The sequence below is a fragment of the Doryrhamphus excisus genome, chromosome 11, assembly GCF_030265055.1.
Source record: "Doryrhamphus excisus isolate RoL2022-K1 chromosome 11, RoL_Dexc_1.0, whole genome shotgun sequence".
Taxonomy (NCBI): Eukaryota; Metazoa; Chordata; class Actinopteri; order Syngnathiformes; family Syngnathidae; genus Doryrhamphus; species Doryrhamphus excisus.
The window spans coordinates 18,464,344-18,488,772 of record NC_080476.1 but is presented as its reverse complement, the minus strand read 5'-3'; the positions used below and the strand labels follow the sequence as shown (position 1 = coordinate 18,488,772).

At 37.0% G+C, this 24,429-nt stretch overlaps 1 protein-coding gene across 3 annotated transcripts in view; it reads right to left on the bottom strand.

Moving 5' to 3' along the window:
* Positions 1–24,429, bottom strand: part of tspan9a (tetraspanin 9a) — a 324,722-nt gene that overhangs the window by 110,761 nt on the left and 189,532 nt on the right. For 2 of the 3 annotated variants that reach the window (XM_058086241.1, XM_058086240.1), the window contains one exon: positions 21,527–21,606. In XM_058086241.1, the coding sequence (XP_057942224.1) occupies positions 21,527–21,589 (63 nt within the window). In that variant the 5' untranslated portion in view covers positions 21,590–21,606. Of the gene's footprint in view, positions 1–21,526; positions 22,399–24,429 lie in introns of those variants that run through there. The other variant, XM_058086239.1, reaches the window with a different exon arrangement.

Genomic DNA, 24,429 nt, shown 5'->3' with positions numbered 1-24,429 from the left:
AATGTTCATTAATGTTTATTATAAATGTTTTTCCGGATGTATAACTATAATTAATTTATAATAAAAAAAAAATAATAATAATAATAACTTTTGGCTTTCTGGAGCAAATTGTATTGACTCCATTATTTTTTATGGGAAAATGTTTGAGTATATAAGAATTAGTATATTTTGAGATTGATTCCGAAGCTGCTCTTCAATCAGTGTCAGCGTTTAATTAATGAAAACACTTAACTAACGGCCTGGAGCAAATTATGGGTGCACATGGGGTAATTTATCATAGCTGGACAACCACAAAAATTTTTCTTATATTTTAAAGCGCTCGGACGAATAGTAAACACGTCATGAACCATAGTCTTCTCAGGGACTATGAGAGTGAGTCACCTCTTGGGGAACTGTCACCAAAGATCAGTGTGTTGTTCACCTAAGGAGATGTCCCTGCCGCCCCCGACTTTCCTTCCCTCCCTTCCTTCCTTGTCACGCTTCACTTCTTCCAAGCCAAGAAACAGAACAGTTTTTTGCTTCGCTGGTGTCTCTTCTCAGAGGGATAAAAATCTGGTCGGACCCATCTGTCCCAATTCACTTGTGGACCGCACTCGAGCAATATCAAGAACCGAATACTGTAAAAAATACAATCACGGGATTAGACCTCCCAGTCTATTAATAAGCGCTATACGGTCGAAAGGTCTAAATGAATAATTACGACATTACTCACATGGATGCATGGAAGTGTCAATGAGGACTGTGATGACCCCCTTTAATCGACTTCTCAAATTACACCACTTAAAATTTTTTAAAAATATATAGCTCAGTTCACGCTGAAACCCTGACTCAGCAAATACTGAAGCCAGGAACTGAGACATCTGGGCAGAATTAATGGGTGACAGGAACTGTAAACCAGCGTCAGTGTACGAGTGAACTGAATATTGTAAATAAAACACAGTAAAAACTATTTTCATACGTAATACTTTTGGTCTAAATTGGACAATTTCTGCAAAAATTTCAACCCCGGTTCCTGTCCACTGTATTGGTTTTCGTATGACCAAACATTGTCAGTGTCAGTCCACGGAATCAAGCATTCCATGCATTGCTGACTCAGTTAATTTCACAGTTTTCTGTATGTGTCAGGTTCAAATTCCTGTGACACAAAAAAAAACAGTTAAATACAGAAGAGACAAACAATATTCAAAGTTACTCGCAGGGAGGAGAGTGAAACCACATATCCAGTGACATGCCGCTCCACTCTGAATGCAACTCTAAGATGGGGGGGGGGGGGGGGGGGGGCAGTTGCACGAGTTGTATTTGTTTGTCTATGTGTGTGTTTATATATGTGAGAGTAATTACTTTTATTATTTCTTATCTTGACAAATTCTTGCAGGATTAACATGAACATCTTCAGGTCCAGGACCTGGGGGTCTCTGATCAGGGTCACGGGAACCTTCGTTCTTCGGCACATTCAAACACTTGTCTAAGCAAATGGATATAAGAGTGATAACTAACACTATATTACAGTATGTAATATTAATTAGTATTTTTTCATCATATTCTTAACTTGAATTACCTCGTTTCTTATCGGAAAAATTGGTTCGGTTTTCATGAAAGGTGGAAGAAGCGTATCTGATAATACGTCGCTTATTACGTCAGAGTGCAGAGTTGCAGAGTTGCAGAGTGCCTTGCCTAAGAGCAGCCACAAAGACTTTGACTGAGGAAGTCGTAGAGAGCTCATTAGCATTAAAGCCACATCGGGCTTAATAAAAGTAAACACTTTTAAACTGTCAAAATTCCAGAATCAATACAGTATTTTGGGCTCCGAATCCATAATTGTGGGACCTTTGAGACTCTGAAGAAAATAGATAATAGCGTGGCGGTAAAATCGTAAGCTTGACAGAAGTAGAACACATTAATGGCTCGAGGCAATGCGGCTGGTAGGGGGAAGTGTTTCATTAACAGAAAAAAAAATACATCAGATTTTTGACAATGTATCCTCTCGAAAAACGTTACAATACCAAAGTGATGCTTTGTATGCCTTTTTCTCAGACCCGCTTTTGCATGCCGGAGGCAATTGCATAATTCTGCAGAATTCAGAATTCTACAAGCATCACATTTTTTGGGAAATGGCGCGTACGTAGGCAAAGATTTGATGTTTGTGAATACAGGTAGTAAATTGCAAATTGGTATAAAATAAACAAACGTTGGTGTGATAAGAGTCAAGGCAATGTCAAGGGGACATTTTATGATAAGCCCGGAGAATGAATCTACATGCAGTATGGCGGCTTTGTGAGTCCTTATCTTACTGTTTAGCCAACCGTCTTGATTGGTTGTTGGTTCTCCGTCTTCAACGAGAAAACCGAAGTTGATTGAAAATAAGTCAAATTGGATCCAATGTCACCAGGGCGATGCAACAACTGTTCTAACGGAGATCTGGGCGTCCAAATGAAAAAATAAGTTGGCCCCCAAATAACTGCGTAATTCCGATGGTAATTTGCAAACCAATCCTTGCAAATCTTGAAATGGACCAATTAGAATCCGCAGTCCACAGTGTTTTACCCACACCCATTCTTGTTCGCGATCAACCAATCAGCAATGGTTGACATTCGTACTGGGTACAAGTATGTATATTGATATATGATATCATTATGGCAGTAATTTTAATTTTAATTTTAATTTTAATTTTAATTTTAATTTTAATTTTAATTTTAATTTTAATTTTAATTTTAATTTTAATTTTAATTTTAATTTTAATTTTAATCACAGCAATGTAAATTATTACAGCAATTTTAATTGTAATTGTAATTTTAATTTTAATAATGATATCAAAATTTCAAAATCATTATTAAAATTTAAATTTTAATAATGATATTAAATTTAATGTTTAATATTTGTTTAATATTTTAAATATTAAAATAATATTTTACAATATTTTAATATTTTTTAATTTTAATTTTAATAATGATATTAAAATTTAAAAATCATTATTAAAATTTAAATTTTAATAATGATATTAGAATTAAAATTAAAATTGCTGTGATAATTTACATTGCTGTGATAATTTAATTAAAATTAAAATTAAAATTAAAATTAAAATTAAAATTAAAATTAAAATTAAAATTAAAATTAAAATTAAAATTAAAATTAAAATTAAAATTAAAATTAAAATTAAAATTAAAATTAAAATTAAAATACTGCCATAATGATATCATATATCAATATACATACACATACCCAGTACGAATGACTGATAATACAAGATGATGACAGAACAGACGGAATGTCACAGATCTGCAAACGTAGCGTAAAAAATATAAATAAATAAATAAAACTATATTCGGAAAGCAGGAAGTGAACAAATGTAACAGTTACTGATTGTAAAAGTACCAGAAATTTAAATTTTTAAATTTTTTATTTTAAATCCAACCCTTCGTTCTGGTACTTTTACAATCAGTAACTGTTACATTTGTTCACTTCCTGCTTTCTAATATAGTTTTTTTATTTATATATATATATATTTGCGCTATGTTTGCCGATCTGTGACATTCCATCTGTTCTGTCATCATTATCAGTCATTCGTACTGGGTACGTGTATATATATATATTGATATATGGGTGAGTACTTTTTATTTTTAATGTAGAACCCTGTCTAAAACCACATCCGCCATTTGAATACCATTTTGTCCGAATCGGTACTTACGCAATACAACCTTACAAGCTACATCATGCTCTATTTTATGGCTGAGTTATAACGCTGCACTAATCTTTGGCAGCTGCGCTAAATAAATCAATATGCTCTCTTATGTTTTTAAAAGCATAAATCTGTCTCATTTGTTACCGCTAACAACACGCATGAGCGTGTAGGCCTCATTGCGTGTCGGGGAGCATCGCTCGCAATGTGAGCTCATTACCATTCAGGCAGCGAGTGCCTGAGTCCCTGACCCAAATTTGAGACGACACATGTAAAATAAACAGATTCAAAGTCAATCTGCTACTCATATTTCCAGTACATTTCAGAATAATTAGCAATATTTTCATGGTACATGTGTAGAGTTTTGTCGCAGACATGAGGAAGTTGACCATAGAAGGGGTTCTGTGGTGAGAAATAAGAGTATAACTACTGGATCTGCAAGTTTTATCCAGGCAGGTCTTAGAATAGTTCACTATTCCATAGTTTTACTCGGAAGAGTATGACTCGAGGGCGGCACGAGTGGTTCTCGAGTGGTTAGCGTGCAGACCTCACAGCTAGGAGACCAGGGTTCAATTCCACCCTCGGTCATCTCTGTGTGGAGTTTGCATGTTCTCCCCGTGCATGCGTGGGTTTTTTATCCGGGTAGTCCGGTTTCCTCCCACATTCCAAAAACATGCTAGGTTAATTGGCGACTCCAAATTGTCCATAGGTATGAATGTGGAAGGAAGGAAGGATGGAATAAAGGAAGAAAGGATGGATGGAAGGAAGGAAGGAAGGAAGGAAGGAAGGAAGGATGGATGGATGGATGGATGGTAGGTAGGAAGGAAGGAAGGAAGGAAGGAAGGAAGGAAGGGTGGGTGAATGGATGGATGGAAGGAAGAAAGGAAGGAAGGAAGGATGGATGGAATGAAGGAATAAGGATGGAAGGAAGAAGGTAGGAAGGAAAGAAGGAAGGGTGGAAGGAAGGAAGGAAGGAAGGAAGGAAGGAAGGAAGGAAGGAAGGAAGGAAGGAAGGAAGGAAGGAAGGAAGGATGGATGGATGGATGGATGGAAGGTAGGTAGGAAGGTAGGTAGGTAGGAAGGAAGGAAGGAAGGAAGGAAGGAAGGAAGGGTGGATGGATGGAAGGAAGGAAGGAAGGATGGATGGAATGAAGGAAGAAAGGATGGAAGGAAGGAAGGTAGGAAGGAAGGAAGGAAGGAAGGGTGGATGGAAGGAAGGAAGGAAGGATGGATGGAATAAAGGAAGAAAGGATGGATGGATGGAAGGATGGAAGGAAGGATGGATGGAAGGTAGGTAGGAAGGAAGGAAAGAAGGAAGGAAGGGTGGATGGAAGGAAGGAAGGAAGGATGGATGGATGGAATAAAGGAAGAAAGGATGGAAGGAAGGGAGGAAGGAAGGAAGGAAGGAAGGAAGGAAAGAAGGAAGGAAGGGTGGGTGGATGGAAGGAAGGAAGGAAGGAAGGAAGGAAGGAAGGAAGGAAGGAAGGATGGATGGAATAAAGGAAGAAAGGATAGAAGGAAGGGAGGAAGGAAGGAAGGAAGGAAGGAAGGAAGGAAGGAAGGAAGGAAGGAAGGATGGATGGATGGAAGGATGGATGGATGGAAGGTAGTAAGTAAGGAAGGAAGGAAGGAAGGAAGGAAGGAAGGGTGGATGGATGGAAGGAAGGAAGGAAGGAAGGAAGGAAGGAATAAAGGAAGAAAGGATGGATGGATGGAAGGATGGACGGATGGATGGATGGATGGATGGATGGATAGATGGAAGGAAGGAAGGAAGGAAGGAAGGAAGGAAGGAAGGAAGGAAGGAAGGAAGGATGGATGGACGGAAGGAAGGAAGGCAGGATGGAATAAAGGAAGAAAGGATGGGTGGATGGAAGGAAGGAAGGAAGGATGGATGGATGGATGGATGGATGGATGGAACCAATTTTTACCAAGTGAAGATGAATCCAAATTTTAAATAGAGGAAACATTCTCCAGTCAATAAATAGAAAATCAAACTTTAACAAAAACACATTCACCCATTAATTGAATACATAAAATTAATAAATCATTATAATGCGACACATGATTGAAACGCACAGAAACGTAATATTTTGAGCTTTGAACTCATTCATTGTCTGTTAATACCTTTTTATAGCAGCTGATGGGGCACTAAAAATAGAATACGGTACGAGCAAACATAGCGGCACCATATTGATACCATCTGTTGGAAATTCACAGTAAACATTCTAATATTAATATACGGTATGTGTATACAGCTTAAGGACGTGCAGTAATACACATTTCATACACTCTTAATTAAACATGAAGCAAGAAGCAATACATTTGCTCTCTATGGACATGATATGATATTCTCCAAAGCCTCTCAGCAGCCGAGGAGTCTGACCGTGAAACATTGATCTCGCTGTGATTTGCCTTTGGGTGTGGGAAAAATGCTGAGTCGTTCAACTAGCAAGCAGGAACATTCACATTAATTCACTGCTTAGGTGCAGATTAGCATTGATTGGTCTTGCTGAGGTGAAAAGACAAGGTGATGATGGACCACAGCCAGACCAGAACAAGGGCAACTGGGTAATCGGGTAACTGTATCCATGTTTGTGGGAAACATCATGGCTAGCTGTTTTATTCGGCGTTTTTCTGTCCTTGTTAGACCTTTTTTTGGAAAACACAATCTCAGATAAGTCTTTTTGCACAGTTCTGTAGCGTTTTTCTGTCCTTGTTAGACCCAGTTTGTGTTGCTCTCTTAAAGGAGTGGTTAACAGCATGGTAAGAGATTTTAGTTGATATTTTTAGATTGCTTTTTGTGTAGCTGAATAACCATTGTGTTAGCATATATTAGCATATGCTAACAAAAATATACATCCTTCTTTAAAAATCATCTGATTAATTTTAATTATTTTGTGAAATGGAAAAAAAAATGTTTGTGAAATGCATGAAAATTTGTTTTTTTTTTGGAAAACACACTCTCAGATATGTTTTCTTGCACAGTTCTGTAGCGTTTTTCTGTCCTTGTTAGACCCAGTTTGTGCTGCTGTCTGAAGGGAGTAGTTAACAGCATGGTAAGAGATTTTAGTTTTAGTTGATATTTTTAGATGGGTTTTTGTGTAGCTGAATAACCATTGTGTTCGCATATGTTAGCATATGCTAACAAAAATATACATACTTCTTTGAAAATCATCTGATTAATTTTAATTGTTTGTGAAATGGAAAAAAAAATGTTTGTGAAATGCATGAAAATTTGTTTTTCTTTGGAAAACACTCTCAGATATGTCTTCTTGCAAAGTTCTGCAGCGTTTTTGTGTCCTTGTTAGACCCAGTTTGTGTTGCTCTCTGAAGGGAGTAGTTAACAGCATGGTAAGAGATTTTAGTTTTAGTTGAGATTTTTAGATGGGTTTGTGTGTAGCTGAATAACCATTGTGTTAGCATATGTTAGCATATGCTAACAAAAATGTACATCCTTCTTTGAAAATCATCTGATTAATTTTCATTATTTGTGACATGGAAAAAAAATGTTTGAGAAATGCATGAAAATTTGTTTTTTTTGGAAAACACACTCAGATATGTCTTCTTGCACAGTTCTACAGCGTTTTTCTGTCCTTGTTAGACCCGGTTTGTGCTGGTTAGCATGGTAAGATATTTTAGTTTTAGTTAGGATTTTTAGATTTTTTGAAATGGATGAAAATGTTTGTGAAAATGAAACAATGTGTGAAATTATGAAAATGTGCTTTTCTTCGGAAAACGACAACATTTGCAAGTGATCCCAAGTCCATACTTGAAGAGCTGCAATCAATGTACTTATTGTATATCACAGCCATATTGCCCCAGATTAAATTCCATTCTAATGTGTGAAATTATTCTCATAGAATAATAATAATAAAAAAAGCTTCACATAGATTTTTTTTCCCAAAAGAGCATTTATAAAGAAATCCTTGCTTGGACTATTTTCAAAGGTTGCTATGAAAAAGAGGATCGATATTTGTTGACATATGACCTTCTTGTATATTTATGGTTTCTCCGCTTGGGGAAGCAATTTCGTCTTCCTTGTAGTCTCAAGTGCACGGTTTGGCACGGTGTCATTCTAGTAAAAAAAATGAAGTACGCCTTTGCAGGACTAATGTCCGTCAGGTCCTCCCTCTCATTTGCTAGTTACTTTGAATCGCTCCGTTCTATGTAGCATGTACCGACATAAGACGAGTAACTATTAACATTATTTACCGCTTATTGTCACGAAGGTCGCGGAGGTAATGGAACCTATCCCAGCTGTCTTCAGACAAGAGGCGGGGTACACTCTGGACTGGTTGCCAGCCAATCACAGGGCACATATAGACAAACAACCATTCACACTCACATTCATACCTATGGACAATTTGAATTTGGAGTCGCTAATTAACCTAGCATGTTTTTTTTTGGAATGTGGGAGGAAACCGGAGTACCCGGAGAAAACCCACGCATGCACAGGGAGAACATGCAAACTCCACACAGAGATGGCCGAGGGTGGAATTGAACTCAGCTCTCCTAGCTGTGAGCTCTGCACGCTAACCACTCGCCCACCGTGTAGCCCCATTCGCTAATTAACCTAGCATGTTTTTTTGGAATGTGAGAAAATCGAGAGTGGAATTGAACCCGGGTTTCCAAGCAATGAGATCTGTGTGCTAACCACACGACCACCATGCAGCCTCCCCATGAATTGTATTTTACGAAATGTACACAATACTTTTCTCGAAACCGGAAGGTCGCTACTAGCATTTGGAATTATGTTGCCGCTTTCCTGACGACACTTCGGTAACACAACATCACGACAGCTTGGACAGGACAGATTTACAAATTCGTTATGCGCTTGATTCCAGATGCTAGCAAGCTAAGCTAACCAGCTTCAGACAAAAGGCGGGGTACACCTTGGACTGGTGGCCAGCCAATCACAGGGCACATATAGACAAACAACCATTCACACTCACATTCATACCTATGGACAATTTGGAGTCGCTAATTAACCTAGCATGTTTTTTTTTGGAATGTGGGAGAAAACCGGAGTACCCGGAGAAAACCCACGCAGAGATGGCCGAGGGTGGAATTGAACTCAGCTCTCCTAGCTGTGAGCTCTGCACGCTAACCACTCGCCCACCATGTAGCCCCATTCGCTAATTAACCTAGCATGTTTTTTTGGAATGTGAGAAAATCGAGAGTGGAATTGAACCTGGGTCTCCAAGCAATGAGATCTGCGCGCTAACCACACGACCACCGTGCAGCCTCCCCATGAATTGTATTTTACGAAATGTACACAATACTTTTCTCGAAACCGGAAGGTCGCTACTAGCATTTGGAAACACAACATCACAACAGCTTGGACAGGACAGATTTACAAATTCCAGGTGCTAGCAAGCTAAGCTAACCGGCTAACTGGGAAGGGAAGTAGTTGGCTAGCAACAATGCCAAACAAAACACATTTCCGTAAGAGGATTTGATATTTTATGTCGATCTAAGAATGTAGATCCGTGTCCACAATCAGTAATCGGGCCGGAGAAGGCAAGGTCAAGGCAAGGTCAAGGCAAGGTCAAAGAGCCTGCAAACACAGATTGGATGTGTACAACCACAAAATACCGCCCTCAAGAGAAGCCTATAATGAGGTCATAAACCGAGACAAAAATAGAACACCGTGCAATGATACCAAGGCACTACGGGATGATGATATCAAGGTACTACCAGATGATAATACTGCCTTGCTCAGGGGAACAGAAAGAAGCAAAGGAAAAAAAAATCAATCACCAAATGAAAAACCGGATCAGGTCAGAATTGTTACGTGTATTCCCATATAACCTGTACGCATGTTGAAAAACAAATTCAATCATAACATATTGAAGTAATAACAAAGTCAGCTGTGCAGCAACGTGGAGAGACTTTCAGGCATGAATAATGGAGAGCAGATAGCGGAGTCCCAATCCGTGCTAATTCACATGGGAGAAGTGCTGCTGTGTGATGTGTATCAGAGCGCCGCTTTCACGGAATGCAAAGCAACAGCCGTTGCGCCGATGCGACTGTTTTGCTACTCGTCAAAGGTCTTCTTCCCAGGTTACTTCATTCATCACGCATCAAGTTACCGTCGTACTGACACACACACAAATATTTATGGCTGATCCTGGAATCTTTAGCATATTTAGCCAAACAGTTCACTTCGATACAAATGTTTTGTTACACATCAGAGGTCTTCTTCCTTGGTTTCTTTATTCATCACGCATCAAGTTACCGTCGTACTGACACACACACAAATATTTATGGCTGATCTTGGGATCTTTAGCATCTTTAGCCAAACAGTTCACTTTGATACAAATGTTTTGTTACACATCAGAGGTCTTCTTCCTTGGTTTCTTTATTCATCACGCATCAAGTTACTGTCTTACTGATACACACACAAATATTTATGGCTGATCTTGGGATCTTTAGCATATTTAGCCAAACAGTTCACTTCGATACGAATGTTTTGTTACACATCAGAGGTCTTCTTCCTTGGTTTCTTTATTCATCACGCATCAAGTTACCGTCGTACTGATACACACACAAATATTTATGGCTTATCTTGGGATCTTTAGCATATTTAGCCAAACAGTTCACTTCGATACGAATGTTTTGTTACTCATCAAAAGTCTTCTTCCTAGGTTTCTTAATTCATCACGCATCAAGTTACCATCCTACTGACACATAACTGCTAAGTGTTGTCTGGCCAGGGACGTTAGGGCCACAATATTTGATTGTTTTATCAGCCAATTTGGGGCAGAAACATTATTTGATTGGACAAATTAATTTTGGGAACAAATTACAATCCACAAGATCGAGAACTCTTGTCGCGTTTTAATCTCAGGGGATCGCGTTACACCCCGAACATTCAATATTTATGGCTGATCTTGGGATCTTCAGCATCTTTAGCCAAACAGTTCACTTCGATACGAATGTTTTGTTACTCATCAAAAGTCTTCTTCCTAGGTTTCTTAATTCATCACGCATCAAGTTACCGTCCTATTGACACATAACTGCTAAGTGTTGTCTGGCCAGGGACGTTAGGGCCACAATATTTGATTGTTTTATCAGCCAATTTGGGGCAGAAACATTATTTGATTGGACAAATTAATTTTGGGAACAAATCATCAGAGGTCTTCTTCCTAGGTTTCTTAATTCATCACGCATCAAGTTACCATCCTGTTAATATTTATGGCTGATCTTGGGATCTTCAGCGTCTTTAGCCAAACAGTTCACTTCGATATGAATGTTTTGTTACTCGTCAGAGGTCTTATTCCTTGGTTTCTTTATTCATCACGCATCAAGTTACTGTCCTGTTAATATTTATGGCTGATCTTGGGATCTTCAGCGTCTTTAGCCAAACAGTTCATTTCAATGCAAATGTTTTGTTACTCATCAGAGGTCTTCTTCCTAGGTTTCTTTATTCATCACGCATCAAGTTACCGTCCTGATAATATTTATGGCTGATCTTGGGATCTTCAGCATCTTTAGCCAAACAGTTCACTTCGATACAAATGTTTTGTTACTCATCAGAGGTCTTTTTACTTGGTTTCTTTATTTATCACACATCAAGTTACCGTCCTGTTAATATTTATGGCTGATCTTGGGATCTTCAGCATCTTTAGCCAAACAGTTCACTTCGATGCGAATGTTTTGTTACTCGTCAGAGGTCTTCTTCCTTGGTTTCTTTATTCATCACGCATCAAGTTACCGTCCTGCTGACACACACACAAATATTTATGGCTGATCTTGGGATCTTTAGCATATTTAGCCAAACAGTTCACTTCGATATGAATGTTTTGTTACTCATCAAAAGTCTTCTTCCTAGGTTTCTTAATTCATCACGCATCAAGTTACCATCCTATTGACACATAACTGCTAAGTATTGTCTGGCCAGGGACGTTAGGGCCACAATATTTGATTGTTTTATCAGACAATTTGGTGCTCATCAAAAGTTTTCTTCCTAGGTTTCTTAATTCATCACGCATCAAGTTACCGTCCTGTTAATATTTATGGCTGATCTTGGGATCTTCAGCGTCTTTAGCCAAACAGTTCACTTCGATGCGAATGTTTTGTTACTCGTCAGAGGTCTTCTTCCTTGGTTTCTTTATTCATCACGCATCAAGTTACCGTCCTGTTAATTTTTATGGCTGATCTTGGGATCTTCAGCATATTTTAAAACATAATTTTCATGGGAAGATGTGACTTCAACACCTGATCAATGCTTGTTCCCTTTTTGAACATGGTGACGGGAAGCTGAAAGTGTTTTTTTTTTTAAGCTATATTTGTAACGGATAAGAAACTTTTTGACAACCTCCATCCACACCCCGCAGGCTGCAGACTGCATCTTCTATATGACAGATATGACAGACCTTCAGAAAAATACTAAAATTCTCTACAGTTCCTAGTTAGCAAAGAAGCACAGAACAAATCACTGATGATGTCATTTCAGGTTGGGGGTCCAGGGTCCAATTTCCGCAAAATTTCTCATCTCTGAAACACCGTCTCCCTACAGCGCATCAGTAACATCACGGAACTCCAATCCCCCATGGATGGATACCTCCATTCCCAAGTCCAAACATGCAGAGGCTAAGTTGATCTGCAGCGTACGCTAATGGTCTCGGCGGTGTAACACAGCACAGACAAGAAATCGAACGTGCCGCAGAAATGTGTAAATTAGAGTGAACTCCCTCGACGGACAAAACCGGTGTACGGAGATATTTGCCAAGGAGGTCAGTCAATCCGAATCGAGGTCTAAAAAATCTATCGGGAATGCTAATTAGACCGGAATCCATGTACACGTCATAATGATGTCTATTCAATATTCCGGAATTCCAGGATATCAGCATTTAAGGCAAAATTTCAGGCAAAACGATGCGATGCTCCACTGGAGCTAGGGTCTGGGCAAGGCTGGGCCGCATCAGCCCCCCCCCCCCACCACCACCCCCCCACCACCCACATCACGTCTTGAGACACACGCTAACTCCTAAACTAGAGAGCTAGCGACCTAAAAATGGTAGCCTTCAAGTTATTTCCTTTCAACTTAAATAGCCAAAAACTTACCACTTCCACACGGATAGGGAGGGTAACTATTAACAGTTATTTAAAACGTAATAATTTTTTCCGGGTACATGATACCATACGGCATCCGTATCAAACTTCAAACATTAAACTTTCATATCAAGGCGGGGGCCTCAAAGTAGTGTCCTGCGTGCCACATTTGGCCCGCGGGCCGCGTGTTTGAGACCACTGCCTTACCAGATCCTTGTTTCAAATGGTGGTGACTGATGGAAGTAAAACGAAAACCAGACAAATTGCTTTGACACATCACATCCGAATCCCAGTGGGAATCGAACAACTTGTTTTTGTAGAATTCCATCAAATCAGAGCCTGCCAATAACGTTATAATATTTAAAATCAGGGGTATGTTTCATGTTTCATGAAAGAAACCCAGCAGAATTCCCCATACGATTTCAGGAATGTTGATCACGGATTGGTTTTTATCTCCCGGAACAAAAGTGCACTGCAGCTTTGATACCACACGTGAGGACAGGATTGCTGAACTGACACATTTCTTTAAGACATGAATACCAAATGAGGCTTTAGCTTCTGATAAAATGCGGAAATGGCCCCGCCAGACGGAGTCGATATATCTACAACCGCAAATAAAGGAAAATGTTGCTCGTGCATTTCAGTATGAGATACCTAAGCAGATATAACTGAAGTCTTATAGGTACGCACTTGAATGCATCATGAATGCATTATGTTCCATACAACAACTCCATGCAAAGATATCATTTCAAATAGGTTATGCTTTCATCATCGCTAATATCATCTGGAAAAATTATGGTTGTTTATGTCAAAAAAGGTTCCGACTGGTTTTGAAATAAATAATTTAGTCGTGATTTAAATTCAAATTGTTCAGCCTTGTTTTTTGGAGGTCGGAGTGGAGATCTACATTACAGATATCTAGAAGGATGGTGTTCAAAGTGTGGCCCGGGGGTTATTTGTGGCTGGTGAATTTATTTTTTTAATTGGCCTTCAGCAAATTCTTAAAAACAAAACAAAACAAAAAAAAAACACATTTAATTAAAAAAACAAAAAACATATTTTTTCCCCCTCAGCTCTTTGGTATTTTTTCAAATAAATTTAAATTAAAAAAAATCAAGAAAATTTTTTTTTTTTAGTATAGAGTCATAACGAGGAGAATTTTTTTTAAATCTGAATCTTAATTGAAAATATTTTTATGTAAATTGTTTGTTTAAAATGAGAAACAATCAAAACAGAATACATTTGCAAATTTGCAAAATTAGGTACGGGGAAAAAAATCATAATTTTACGGAAACAAAATCAAGAAATATCAAACATTTGTAAATAGCAAAAAAATGAAAAAAATGCCAAAAAATATATATTTTTTTTCAAATCAACTTAAATAAAAAAAAATCAAGAAAATTAAATAAAACAACAGTATTTTTTTTAGTATACAGTCATAATTAGGAGCATTTTTTAAAATCTGAATCTTAATTAAAAATATATTTATGTAAATTGTTTGTTTAAAATGAGAAACAATCAAAACAGAATACATTTGCAAATTTGCAAAATTAGTACAGAAAAAAAATCATAATTTTACGGAAACAAAATCAAGAAATATCAAACATTTGTAAATGGCAGAAAAAATGAAAAAATACCAAAAAATATCATTTTTTTTCAAATCAACTTAAATTAAAAAAAAAATCAAGACAATTAAATAAAACAACGGTATTTTTTAGTATAGAGTCATAATTAGGAGAATTTTTTAAATCTGAATCTTAATTAAAAATATATTTATGTAAATTGTTTGTTTATAAATGTTTTGTAATATCGTGAGAAATATACATTTGCAAATTTGCAAAATTAGGTACGGGAAAAAATAATTTTACGGAAATAAAGTCAAGAAAAATTTTTTAAAAAGAAAAAAAGAAAAAAATAGCACAAAATATCATTTTTTTTCAAATCAATTTAAATAAAAAAAATCAAAAAAATTAAATAATACAACAGTATTTTTTTTAGTATAGAGTCATCATACATATTAGGAGATTTCTTTTTAAATCAGAATCTTAATTAAAAATATATTCATGTAAATTGTTTGTTTATAAATGTTTTGTAATATCGTGAGAAAATTTGCAAAATTAGGTATGGGAAAAAATAATTTTACGGAAATAAAGTCAAGAAATTTTTTTTAAAAATATGCACAAAATATCAGTTTTTTTTTCAAATCAATTTAAATTTTTAAAATCAAGAAAATTAAATAATACAACAGTATTTTTTTTAGTATAGAGTCATCGTACATATTAGGAGATTTTAAAAAAAATCAGAATTAAAAATACATTCATAGACTCAATGGAATCATGAATGAAGCAGATTATCGGTGGGTCAGCGGAGGTATGTGGGACACGCCGCAGGTGATGATGATGATCTTATCTTGCCACTCCAACAACCACGGCGGTACCCTGGTCTCCACAGCATGGCGCAATGTCACAGCACAAAGGTCATTTGCTTTGATGATTGTTGGCTTCGAGTGTAAAGTCCCCGGGGCTCAAGCCTCACTGAAGCAGCCAATAATGCCCTAATCTGCCAGGAACTGCCCCTAAAGCTCAGACTCATCTAATCCCTTATAAGAAAGAGGAGGCAGATGGTCGTGAGGATGAGCACATTGATGAGGATGCCTGTCACTGTTTACCTTGCTTTAAGTTATGACTGTAAACACTAGGGTTGTGTATTGGCAAGAATCTGGCGACACGATATGTCACGATACTTAAAAAAAAAACGTTCTTATAGTTAAAGATTATTTCCTAAAAAAAACTGAAGTACACCAGCAATATGCACTTATTAAACAAGTTTTTATTCGATTAGAACAGTACTTTCCTCTGTAAAAATTTAAAGTGTAGCATTTGGATAAATAAAGCTTTAACATCTAGCTTTAAATTTACAAAAAAAAAAACATTAAAAACAAATAAATTAAATTATATCTCAGAGTATACAATCCCTGACTTATCCAACATCATAAGAGTATTTTTGTGGAACAAAGTAACTACTAACATCAGTAAAAAGTCATTTTAGGATGCTTGAAATAATTATATATTTTTATAATTTTTATAATAATTTTTATAATTTTTAAAATAATTTTAAATAATTTTTATAATTTTTTAAAATACTTTTATATATTTTTTATAATTTGTAAAATAATTGTTAAAATAATTTTTAATATTTTCTATAATTTTTAAAATAATTTTTAATATTTTTTAATAATTAAAAAAATAATTATTTCACAAAATAGTGATATCAATCGCTAAGTGGACAGATTTTTACATTTTACAAACAGCATGGATTTGGTCAATTTCTGCGCTTTGTGTAGTGCTACTTTGTGTACAAATCCAAAATGTGAAAATCTAATTGACTAATTAAGTGCCGCCACCTAACGATCGGAGCTTTAAATTAAAATCAGAAATGAACCTTTGCTGTGTCTGCACTTGAATAAATGAAAAATGGCATGGAGTTTGTCAATTTCTGCGCTTTGTGTAGTGCTACTTTGTGTAGAAATCCATAATGTGAAAATCTAATTGACTACTTAAGTGAAACCAAACGATCGGAGCTTTAAATTAAAATCAGAAATGAACCTTTGCTGTGTCTGCACTTGAATAAATACCATATACAGTCTATGATAAATATCTAACAATATCCATATCATACTTTTTAATATCAAATTAAATTACCAAATTACCAAAATTACGAAATATCACCAACAAGGAAAACTCCAACTGCCTTCCAACCCCAACATTACCTAATGCTTTTTTTTTTTTTTTTTACCTTGGGACATTGATTAATCAGCAGTTAAACGACCGAGCAGAACATTAATCAATCAATGCTGCAAATATTAACGATAAGTGCTCATTTAAAGACAATTACCGGGAGTATGAATATAATTATTGTACCACAGGGATATGTACAGTATGGAGCTGGGGTAAGTTGGTATCCACTTAACGGTTACTACACTACAACATTGTGGTACGCATTTATTGACGCAGTTTCCGCAGAAATCGAAAGCGTCTTTTTCGACTTTTTTTTTCAAAAGGGTGTGCCTTAGCCGGTTAGCAGAGCGGCGATTTTGCCACAGAAACGGGGTTAAGTCCAAACTGAGCTTTGGAGAGACCCAAGGGAAGTAAATGCCATCAAGTAAATCCCCCCGAGACTACCCCTGAAGAAAGCTGCTAAAGGTCGACTTATAGTAGCGGCCATGATGGGCTGTAATGGAACACGTGGAACTCAAGGCCTTTATGGTTTGATTCATGTTTAGTCGCTGTTATTAATTTATATTTTATTTCATTTGAACATGCATCAGATTGCAATTGAGTGCATCCCATAATCAGTTCACAGTACAAAAAAGGAGTAGGAAGAAGCAAAGTTTATTAAATCCTACCCCTCCATCTGGTACTTTTACAATCAGTAACTGTTACATTTGTTCACTTCCTGCTTTCCTAATATAGTTTAAGTTATTTTTATTTTTTTTTATTTTAATTTTAATTTAAATTTTAAATGTACCAGATGGAGGGGTAGGATTTACCCCTCCATATCATTTAAGTTATTTTTATTATTTTAATTTTAATTTTAATTTTAATTTTAATTTTAATTTTAATTTTAATTTTAATTTTAATTTTAATTTTAATTTTAATTTTAATTTTAATTTTAATTTTAATTTTAATTTTAATTTTAATTTTAATTGTACCAGATAGAGGGGTATGATTTACCCCTCCATATCATTTAAGTTATTTTTATTATTTTTTTAATTTTAATTTTAATTTTAATTTTAATTTTAATTTTATTTTTATTTTTATTTTTATTTTTATTTTTATTTTTATTTTTATTTTTATTTTTATTTTTATTTTTATTTTTATTTTTATTTTTATTTTTATTTTACCAGATGGAGCGGTAGGATTTACCCCTCCATATCATTTAAGTTATTTTTATTATTTTTGTTCATTTTAATTTTAATTTTAATTTACCAGATGGAGAGTTAAATCCTACCCCTCAGTAACTGTTACATTTGTTCACTTCCTGCTTTCCTAATATTTTTTTGCGCTATGTTTGGCGATCTGTGACATTCCATCTGTTCTGTCATCATCTTGTATTATCAAGATTTATTTAATTTTAATTTTAATTTTAATTTTAATTTTAATTTTAATTTTAATTTTAATTTTAATTTTAATTTTAATTTTAATTTTAATTTTAATTTTAATTTTAATTTTAATTTTAATTTTAATTTTAACCAGATGGAGGGTTAAATCCTACTCCTCAGAAACTGTTACATTTGTTCACTTCCTGCTTTCCTAATATAGTTTTTTTTTGCGCTATGTTTGGCGATCTGTGACATTCCATCTGTTCTGTCATCATCTTGTATTATCAAGATTTATTTAATTTTAATTTTAATTTACCAGATGGAGGGTTAAATCCTACCCCCCAGTAACTGTTACATTTGTTCACTTCCTGCTTTCCTAATATATATATTTTTTTGCATTATGTTTGGCGATCTGTGACATTCCATCTGTTCTGTCATCATCTTGTATTATCAGTCATTCGTACTGGAGATTTTATTTTATTTTATTTTATTTTATTTTATTTTATTTTATTTTATTTTATTTTATTTTATTTTATTTTATTTTATTTTATTTTATTTTATTTTATTTTATTTTATTTTATTTTATTTTATTTTATTTTATTTTATTTCACAATTTAGACTTGACTCGCGCTGCACTTGGACTTGACTTGATCAGACATTAACAATCGTCAACATGATTCAGCACCTTTTTATTTACCATCAATGAATCAATTGTTATGATCCGAGTACAAACCATTCCCTTGGAGTCAATAACATTCCCGATGGACTACATGGAATCAGATTGGAACTTGAGGGACAGTCACTGCTGTAGTTAGTAGCCCCCGTTTCTTCGGTGTACAATGTCATTCTCCGACTGAAACTGTCGGCGATGTCAGAGCCGGAGAACTTCGAGTATTTAAGAGACGCCGTATCAAGGTAGATCAATGTCAAAAATAAAAGAACCCCCCCATCAGCTAAGCTTATCCGAACCTTTTTATTCTTTTGCACAAACATTTACATCAAGGCATCGCGCACTTGAAGAGCCCCCCCCAGGCCTTTTTTGCCCGTCTCTGCCAATTACTTGGCTCTTCTCGCTGTGAAATGAGTAATGATACGAGGATGATATAGATACCGCGAGTTGCCCCGAAGCAACACACAAGCGCTTACTCTTCGCGGCCCCCGAAACCCGGCAATGCACAGCGTTGTCCAACCAAAGAGATAGTTGTGGGTCTGTGTGGCGCATGTGTACGTGTGCGCTTTCTCAATGCCGGCGCCTTCACAGCTGGGCCCGCGGCTAATGATCTCTATAGACTCCAGTGTGCCCCAGTTAGTAAGGATCCCCAATCCAGTGGCATGGTAGTGGGCCGGGTTTGCTTTAAAGTACTTCAATGCTTCACGCTTGGTTGCATTCACACACACACAAAAAAAAGCCTTTGGCCCCATTACCCATAAGCCATAAGTCTTATAATCCACTTTGTAAACATTCAAGGGATTCCCACTTTTACAATAGATCACCATGCATGGCCACCCGGCAGATCCCGACACACATTTTTTTTATGAAATCTATCCGTCAGCAGATTTGGCAAAAAAAAAAGCGCTATTTTTGTCACAGCAAACGTTTCCAAATCCACTAATCAAAAGATTCTTAGATGTCAACTTTAAAAAACAACCACTTTATTTTAATTAATTCATGTCAATAAATAATATTAAAAGCCATATACCGTATTTTCCGGACTATAATATCCCACTTTTTTTTTTCAACTGCATCGTTTTTGTGTCCTTGTTAGACCCAGTTTATGCTGCGCTCTGAAGGGAGTATATAACAGCATTGTAAGAGATTTTAGTTTTAGTTTAGATTTTTAGATGTTTTTTTTGTGGAGCTGAATAACCATTGTGTTAGCATATGTTAGCATGTTCTCTATTCTTTTATTGTTAGAACTTGCCTTCCAAGAGGACGTAATGTCTGTTTTGGTCAAGCAGTTTGGAAAATAAATTACCCGCAAAAAAAATGTGACTTATAATCCAGTGCGACTTATATATGTTTTTTTCGACCTAATTATGCATTTTTGGACTTGTGCGACTTATATACTCTGGAGTGACTTATGTATGTTTTTTTTTCGACCTAATGATGCATTTTTGGCTTTGTGCGACTTATACTCCTGAGTGACTTATGTATGTTTTTTTACTACCTAATTATGCATTTTTGGCCTTGTGCGACTTCTACTCCAGTGCGACTTATGTATGTTTTTTTCTACCTAATTATGCATTTTTGGCTTTGTGCGACTTATACTCTGGATCGACTTATGTATGTTTTTTTCTACCTAATTATGCATTTTTGGCCTTGTGCGACTTATACTCTAGAGCGACTTATGTATGTTTTTTTCTACCTAATGATGCATTTTTGGCCTTGTGCGACTTATACTCCGGAGCGACTTATGTATGTTTTTTTCTACCTAATGATGCATTTTTGGCCCCATGCGACTTATACTCCGGAGCGACTTATGTATGTTTTTTTCTACCTAATTATGCATTTTTGATTGTGTGCGACTTATACTTTGGAGTGACTTATGTATGTTTTTTTTCTACCTAATTATGCATTTTTGGCCATGTGCGACTTATACTCCAGTGCGACTTATGTATGTTTTTTTCGATCTAATTATGCATTTTTGGCCTTGTGCGACTTATGTATGTTTTTTTCGACCTAATTATGCATTTTTGGCCTTGTGCGACTTATACTCCAGTGCGACTTATGTATGTTTTTTGTACCTGATTATGCATTTTTGGTCTTGTGCGACTTATGTATGTTTTTTTCGACCTAATTATGCATTTTTGGCCTTGTGAGACTTATACTCCAGTGCGACTTATGTATGTTTTTTGTACCTGATTATGCATTTTTGGTCTTGTGCGACTTATGTATGTTTTTTTCGACCTAATTATGCATTTTTGGCCTTGTGCGACTTATACTCCAGTGCGACTTATGTATGTTTTTTGTACCTGATTATGCATTTTTGGTCTTGTGCGACCTATGTATGTTTTTTTTCGACCTAATTATGCATTTTTGGCCTTGTGCGACTTATACTCCAGTGCGACTTATGTATGTTTTTTGTACCTGATTATGCATTTTTGGTCTTGTGCGACTTATGTATGTTTTTTTTCTACCTAATTATGCATTTTTGGCCTTGTGCGACTTATACTCCAGTGCGACTTATGTATGTTTTTTGTACCTGATTATGAATTTTTGGTCTTGTGCGACTTATGTATGTTTTTTTCGACCTAATTATGCATTTTTTGCGTTGTGCGACTTATACTCCAGTGCGACTTATGTATGTTTTTCGACCTAATTATGCATTTTTGGTCTTTTGCGACGTGAACCAGTCCAGAAAATACGGTAACCACCTAAAAAGTGACCCCACTGAACCCCCACCTCTTCTCTCCTCTGACCACATACAAAAGGAGAGCTGCTGCAATGCCCCCCCTGCCTGTGTCATGACATCCAGGAATAGCAACATGCACCGCAAAAGAAAAGGCACGGACTCTCTGATGTAACAATCAGAAACGCATGGCTGCACTTGACAACCACTATGTTGCCTCGAACCTTCAGGGTTTTCCACTCTATTCCGATAGGAACCTTCCATGAGTAAGGTACCTTGCATTATAACTCTGGTGACTTTACACATTGACATCAAAATCCAGAAAAAAAAATATGCACTTACCCAGAAGATGAGATTGAAGATGAACATCAAATACTTCAAACAGCAAAGGCAGCCTCTTGCCATGTTAAACTTCTTGAATTCTAAAAGGAACACAAAGGATAGATCCAGGTAAAAGACCACGTATTTGCTCCCCTTGGGTGAGCTGTACTTGTTGTTGCTTTTGTCCCCTGCGCCGCTTTCGGCCGTGCTTGCAGCCTGACCCTGCTGGGTGTTTTTACGTGGCCCGGCGGTGGAGCCGTAGAAAGCACCGGCGGTGAAACCGCGACCGGCGAACCCCGGCCGCCCAGACGTGGATGCTTGGGGGAAATCAGAGTCACAGCTATCTACAGATGGACTACGATGAATGGCCGACTCCTCACTGCTGGACTTCTCCATGCTCTGATGCTGCGGCTGATGATGAAGAGCTCCTTGACGCACGGTATAACATAGTCTCGGAGCGGCGTGCCCTTCAGGACTCCACTGCTTCCCGGGAAAACTCGGATCACACAGCTGAGGTGAGTTCGAGTTAGGATTCCATAGTCCTGAAGTAGATATGCATAAGGATCCCGGGAGTATTACGCTTCCTTTGGGAAAAAAGTGACAGTTTTCCAAGTCTCCTTCCTGATGCTTTCCCGGCGTCGGTTCTCGGTTCCTTCACTTCCACACTAATAACTTTTCTCACCCTTCCGCAGTCGCTAGGTTCTCTTCGGTGATGCGTTCAATGTGTTTTCCCGACGTTCCTGCCTTAACTGAGGTGTCAGGTTCAGCGAGGCATACCGTGCAAAAAGCAGCTCCGTCCCCCCCCCCGTCGCCGCCGTAAACCGCCGGTGACTGCAGCCCCGACCGATGTGCGCTCTTCATGTGCAGACGCGACTAACGGGCATTGCTTATTTCCCAGCAAGCGCACTGCACTCCTACCCTTTTTTTCCGACTCGCTCTCTCTCTCTCTCTCTCCACAGACCCCTCCCCCGTCGGTACCCGGTACAGCCAATGCAGCAGCTGAAGAACCAACCCCCCCCCCCCCCCCCCGGCTCCACCTCTCCACTTCCCGGCGTCTTTAATAAGCCTGTGGCTGTGTGTTTGCTTTGACTATACATGTTCAGCAATTCCAGCTCTACTGTCAGGGGGGACCCGAGGAGCCATAGCTAAATTCAACAGTTGCCGTAAGCCAGTGGTCTCAAACATGTGGCCCGCGGGCCAAATGTGGCACGCAGGACACTATTTTGAGGCCCCCGCGTTGATATGAAATTTTAATGTGCCCAGATAAAAAAATATTACGTTTGATTAATGTTCATGTTAAAAGGTTAAATAACTGTTAATAGTTATCCTCGCTATCCGTGTGGAAGTGGTAAGTTTTTGGCTATTTAAGTTGAAAGGAAATAACTTGAAGGCTACCGTTTTTAGGTCGCTAGCTGTCTAGTTTGCGAGTTAGCATGTGTCGCAAGACCCTGCAGTTGCGCAATATGTTGTAAATAAAAAAGTTTTTTGTCATGTGTACAGGGCTCTAATAATGCTTTGTTCATTTTTATCTGAAAAAAATAATTTGTCTATATGTAGTTTTTATTATTTGTTGTTTTATTATTATTATTATATTTATTTATTACTGATTGATTGATTTTATTTATTCTTGATTTATTTATCTTATTTTGTGTAGAAAAATAAAAATTAAGATATTTTAGAGCAGTGGAATGTTTTATCAGAGCTTTTATTGTAGAAAATTGGAACCAAAGCAAAGTTTTTTTAATTTTTTTGGTTTTTAATAAATGCGTTTTTTTCGTTTTTTTGGAAAACTTGATGCGGCCCAGACCCTAGCTCCAGTGGCCCCCAAGTAAATTGAGTTTGAGACCCGTGCCGTAAGACAACCACAGTTCATTTTGTCAGAATTTAATTCATATGCCATTCGGTCTCAAAACAGGCTCTCTGATGTGGGTGGGGGGGTGTGTGTGTGTGTGGGGGGGGGGGGGGGGGGTAGCAGAACTGCAGCTGCAGTATGAGGCGAGTCTGTGTTATTCATCACCGTGCCGTACCCACATCCATGACGGGGACCCCATTTACTGGCAACGGATCACGGATAAGGGACTAAGTGACTCCAAGGCATGTCGGGGTCCAACATTAAAAACTGGTGAATCACACACAAAACTGAAAATATAATACAAGGTATTGATTTTAAATTGACCCCACGCTCTAATCTGAGGTGCCTCGCCTAATCTATCGAAGCATCGAAGAACAAAAGCGAACTGGAGCAAGAAGATTAAGACAGCTAGTAAGACCTAGTAAGACCAAGAAAGTCAATGAGAGTAATTACAATGTTTATTTTTCATTTTTGCTAAACATTCAGGAAAACAGAATCATTATTGTAAATTTCAAGTTGTTTCTTAATTATTTTGTTTAATTACAACCTCAGTAGACCATAACAATAGCAAAAGTGAAAAATAAACATTGTAATTACTCTCATTGACTTTCTTTACCACTACCCCAGTTCTGTTTGGTAACGGTCTTCTTCGTGCAAAGTACTGGCTTAGTCTCTCAGCAGATGGAGGGTAAGTTTCAACTGAGTGGTTTTAGAGCCCCCAGTTGGCACTGACATGCTAATCCGACACTCTTGGAAATTACCAAAAGAAAAAGGAAAAGGAAACTCCAAAAATTCTGAATATACATAACACTTATATATTTTTATTTGAATTGTTTAAATTGAGTCCGTTTTATGTACCGGTGATTTGGAACTGACGAGTAATCCCTACCCAAAGTCGATCGGCAAATATTTTTAATCAATCAATCAATCAAAAATATTTTGGACCTCTTAACCCCAGATTTTCAATATCGATGTACCAAGTACCCCACTGCGCAAAAAAAAGTCCAATGATACGAACATGATTGGATGCTTTTTTGTATGTGTGGATTGGGTGACCTTGATCTGACCTTGA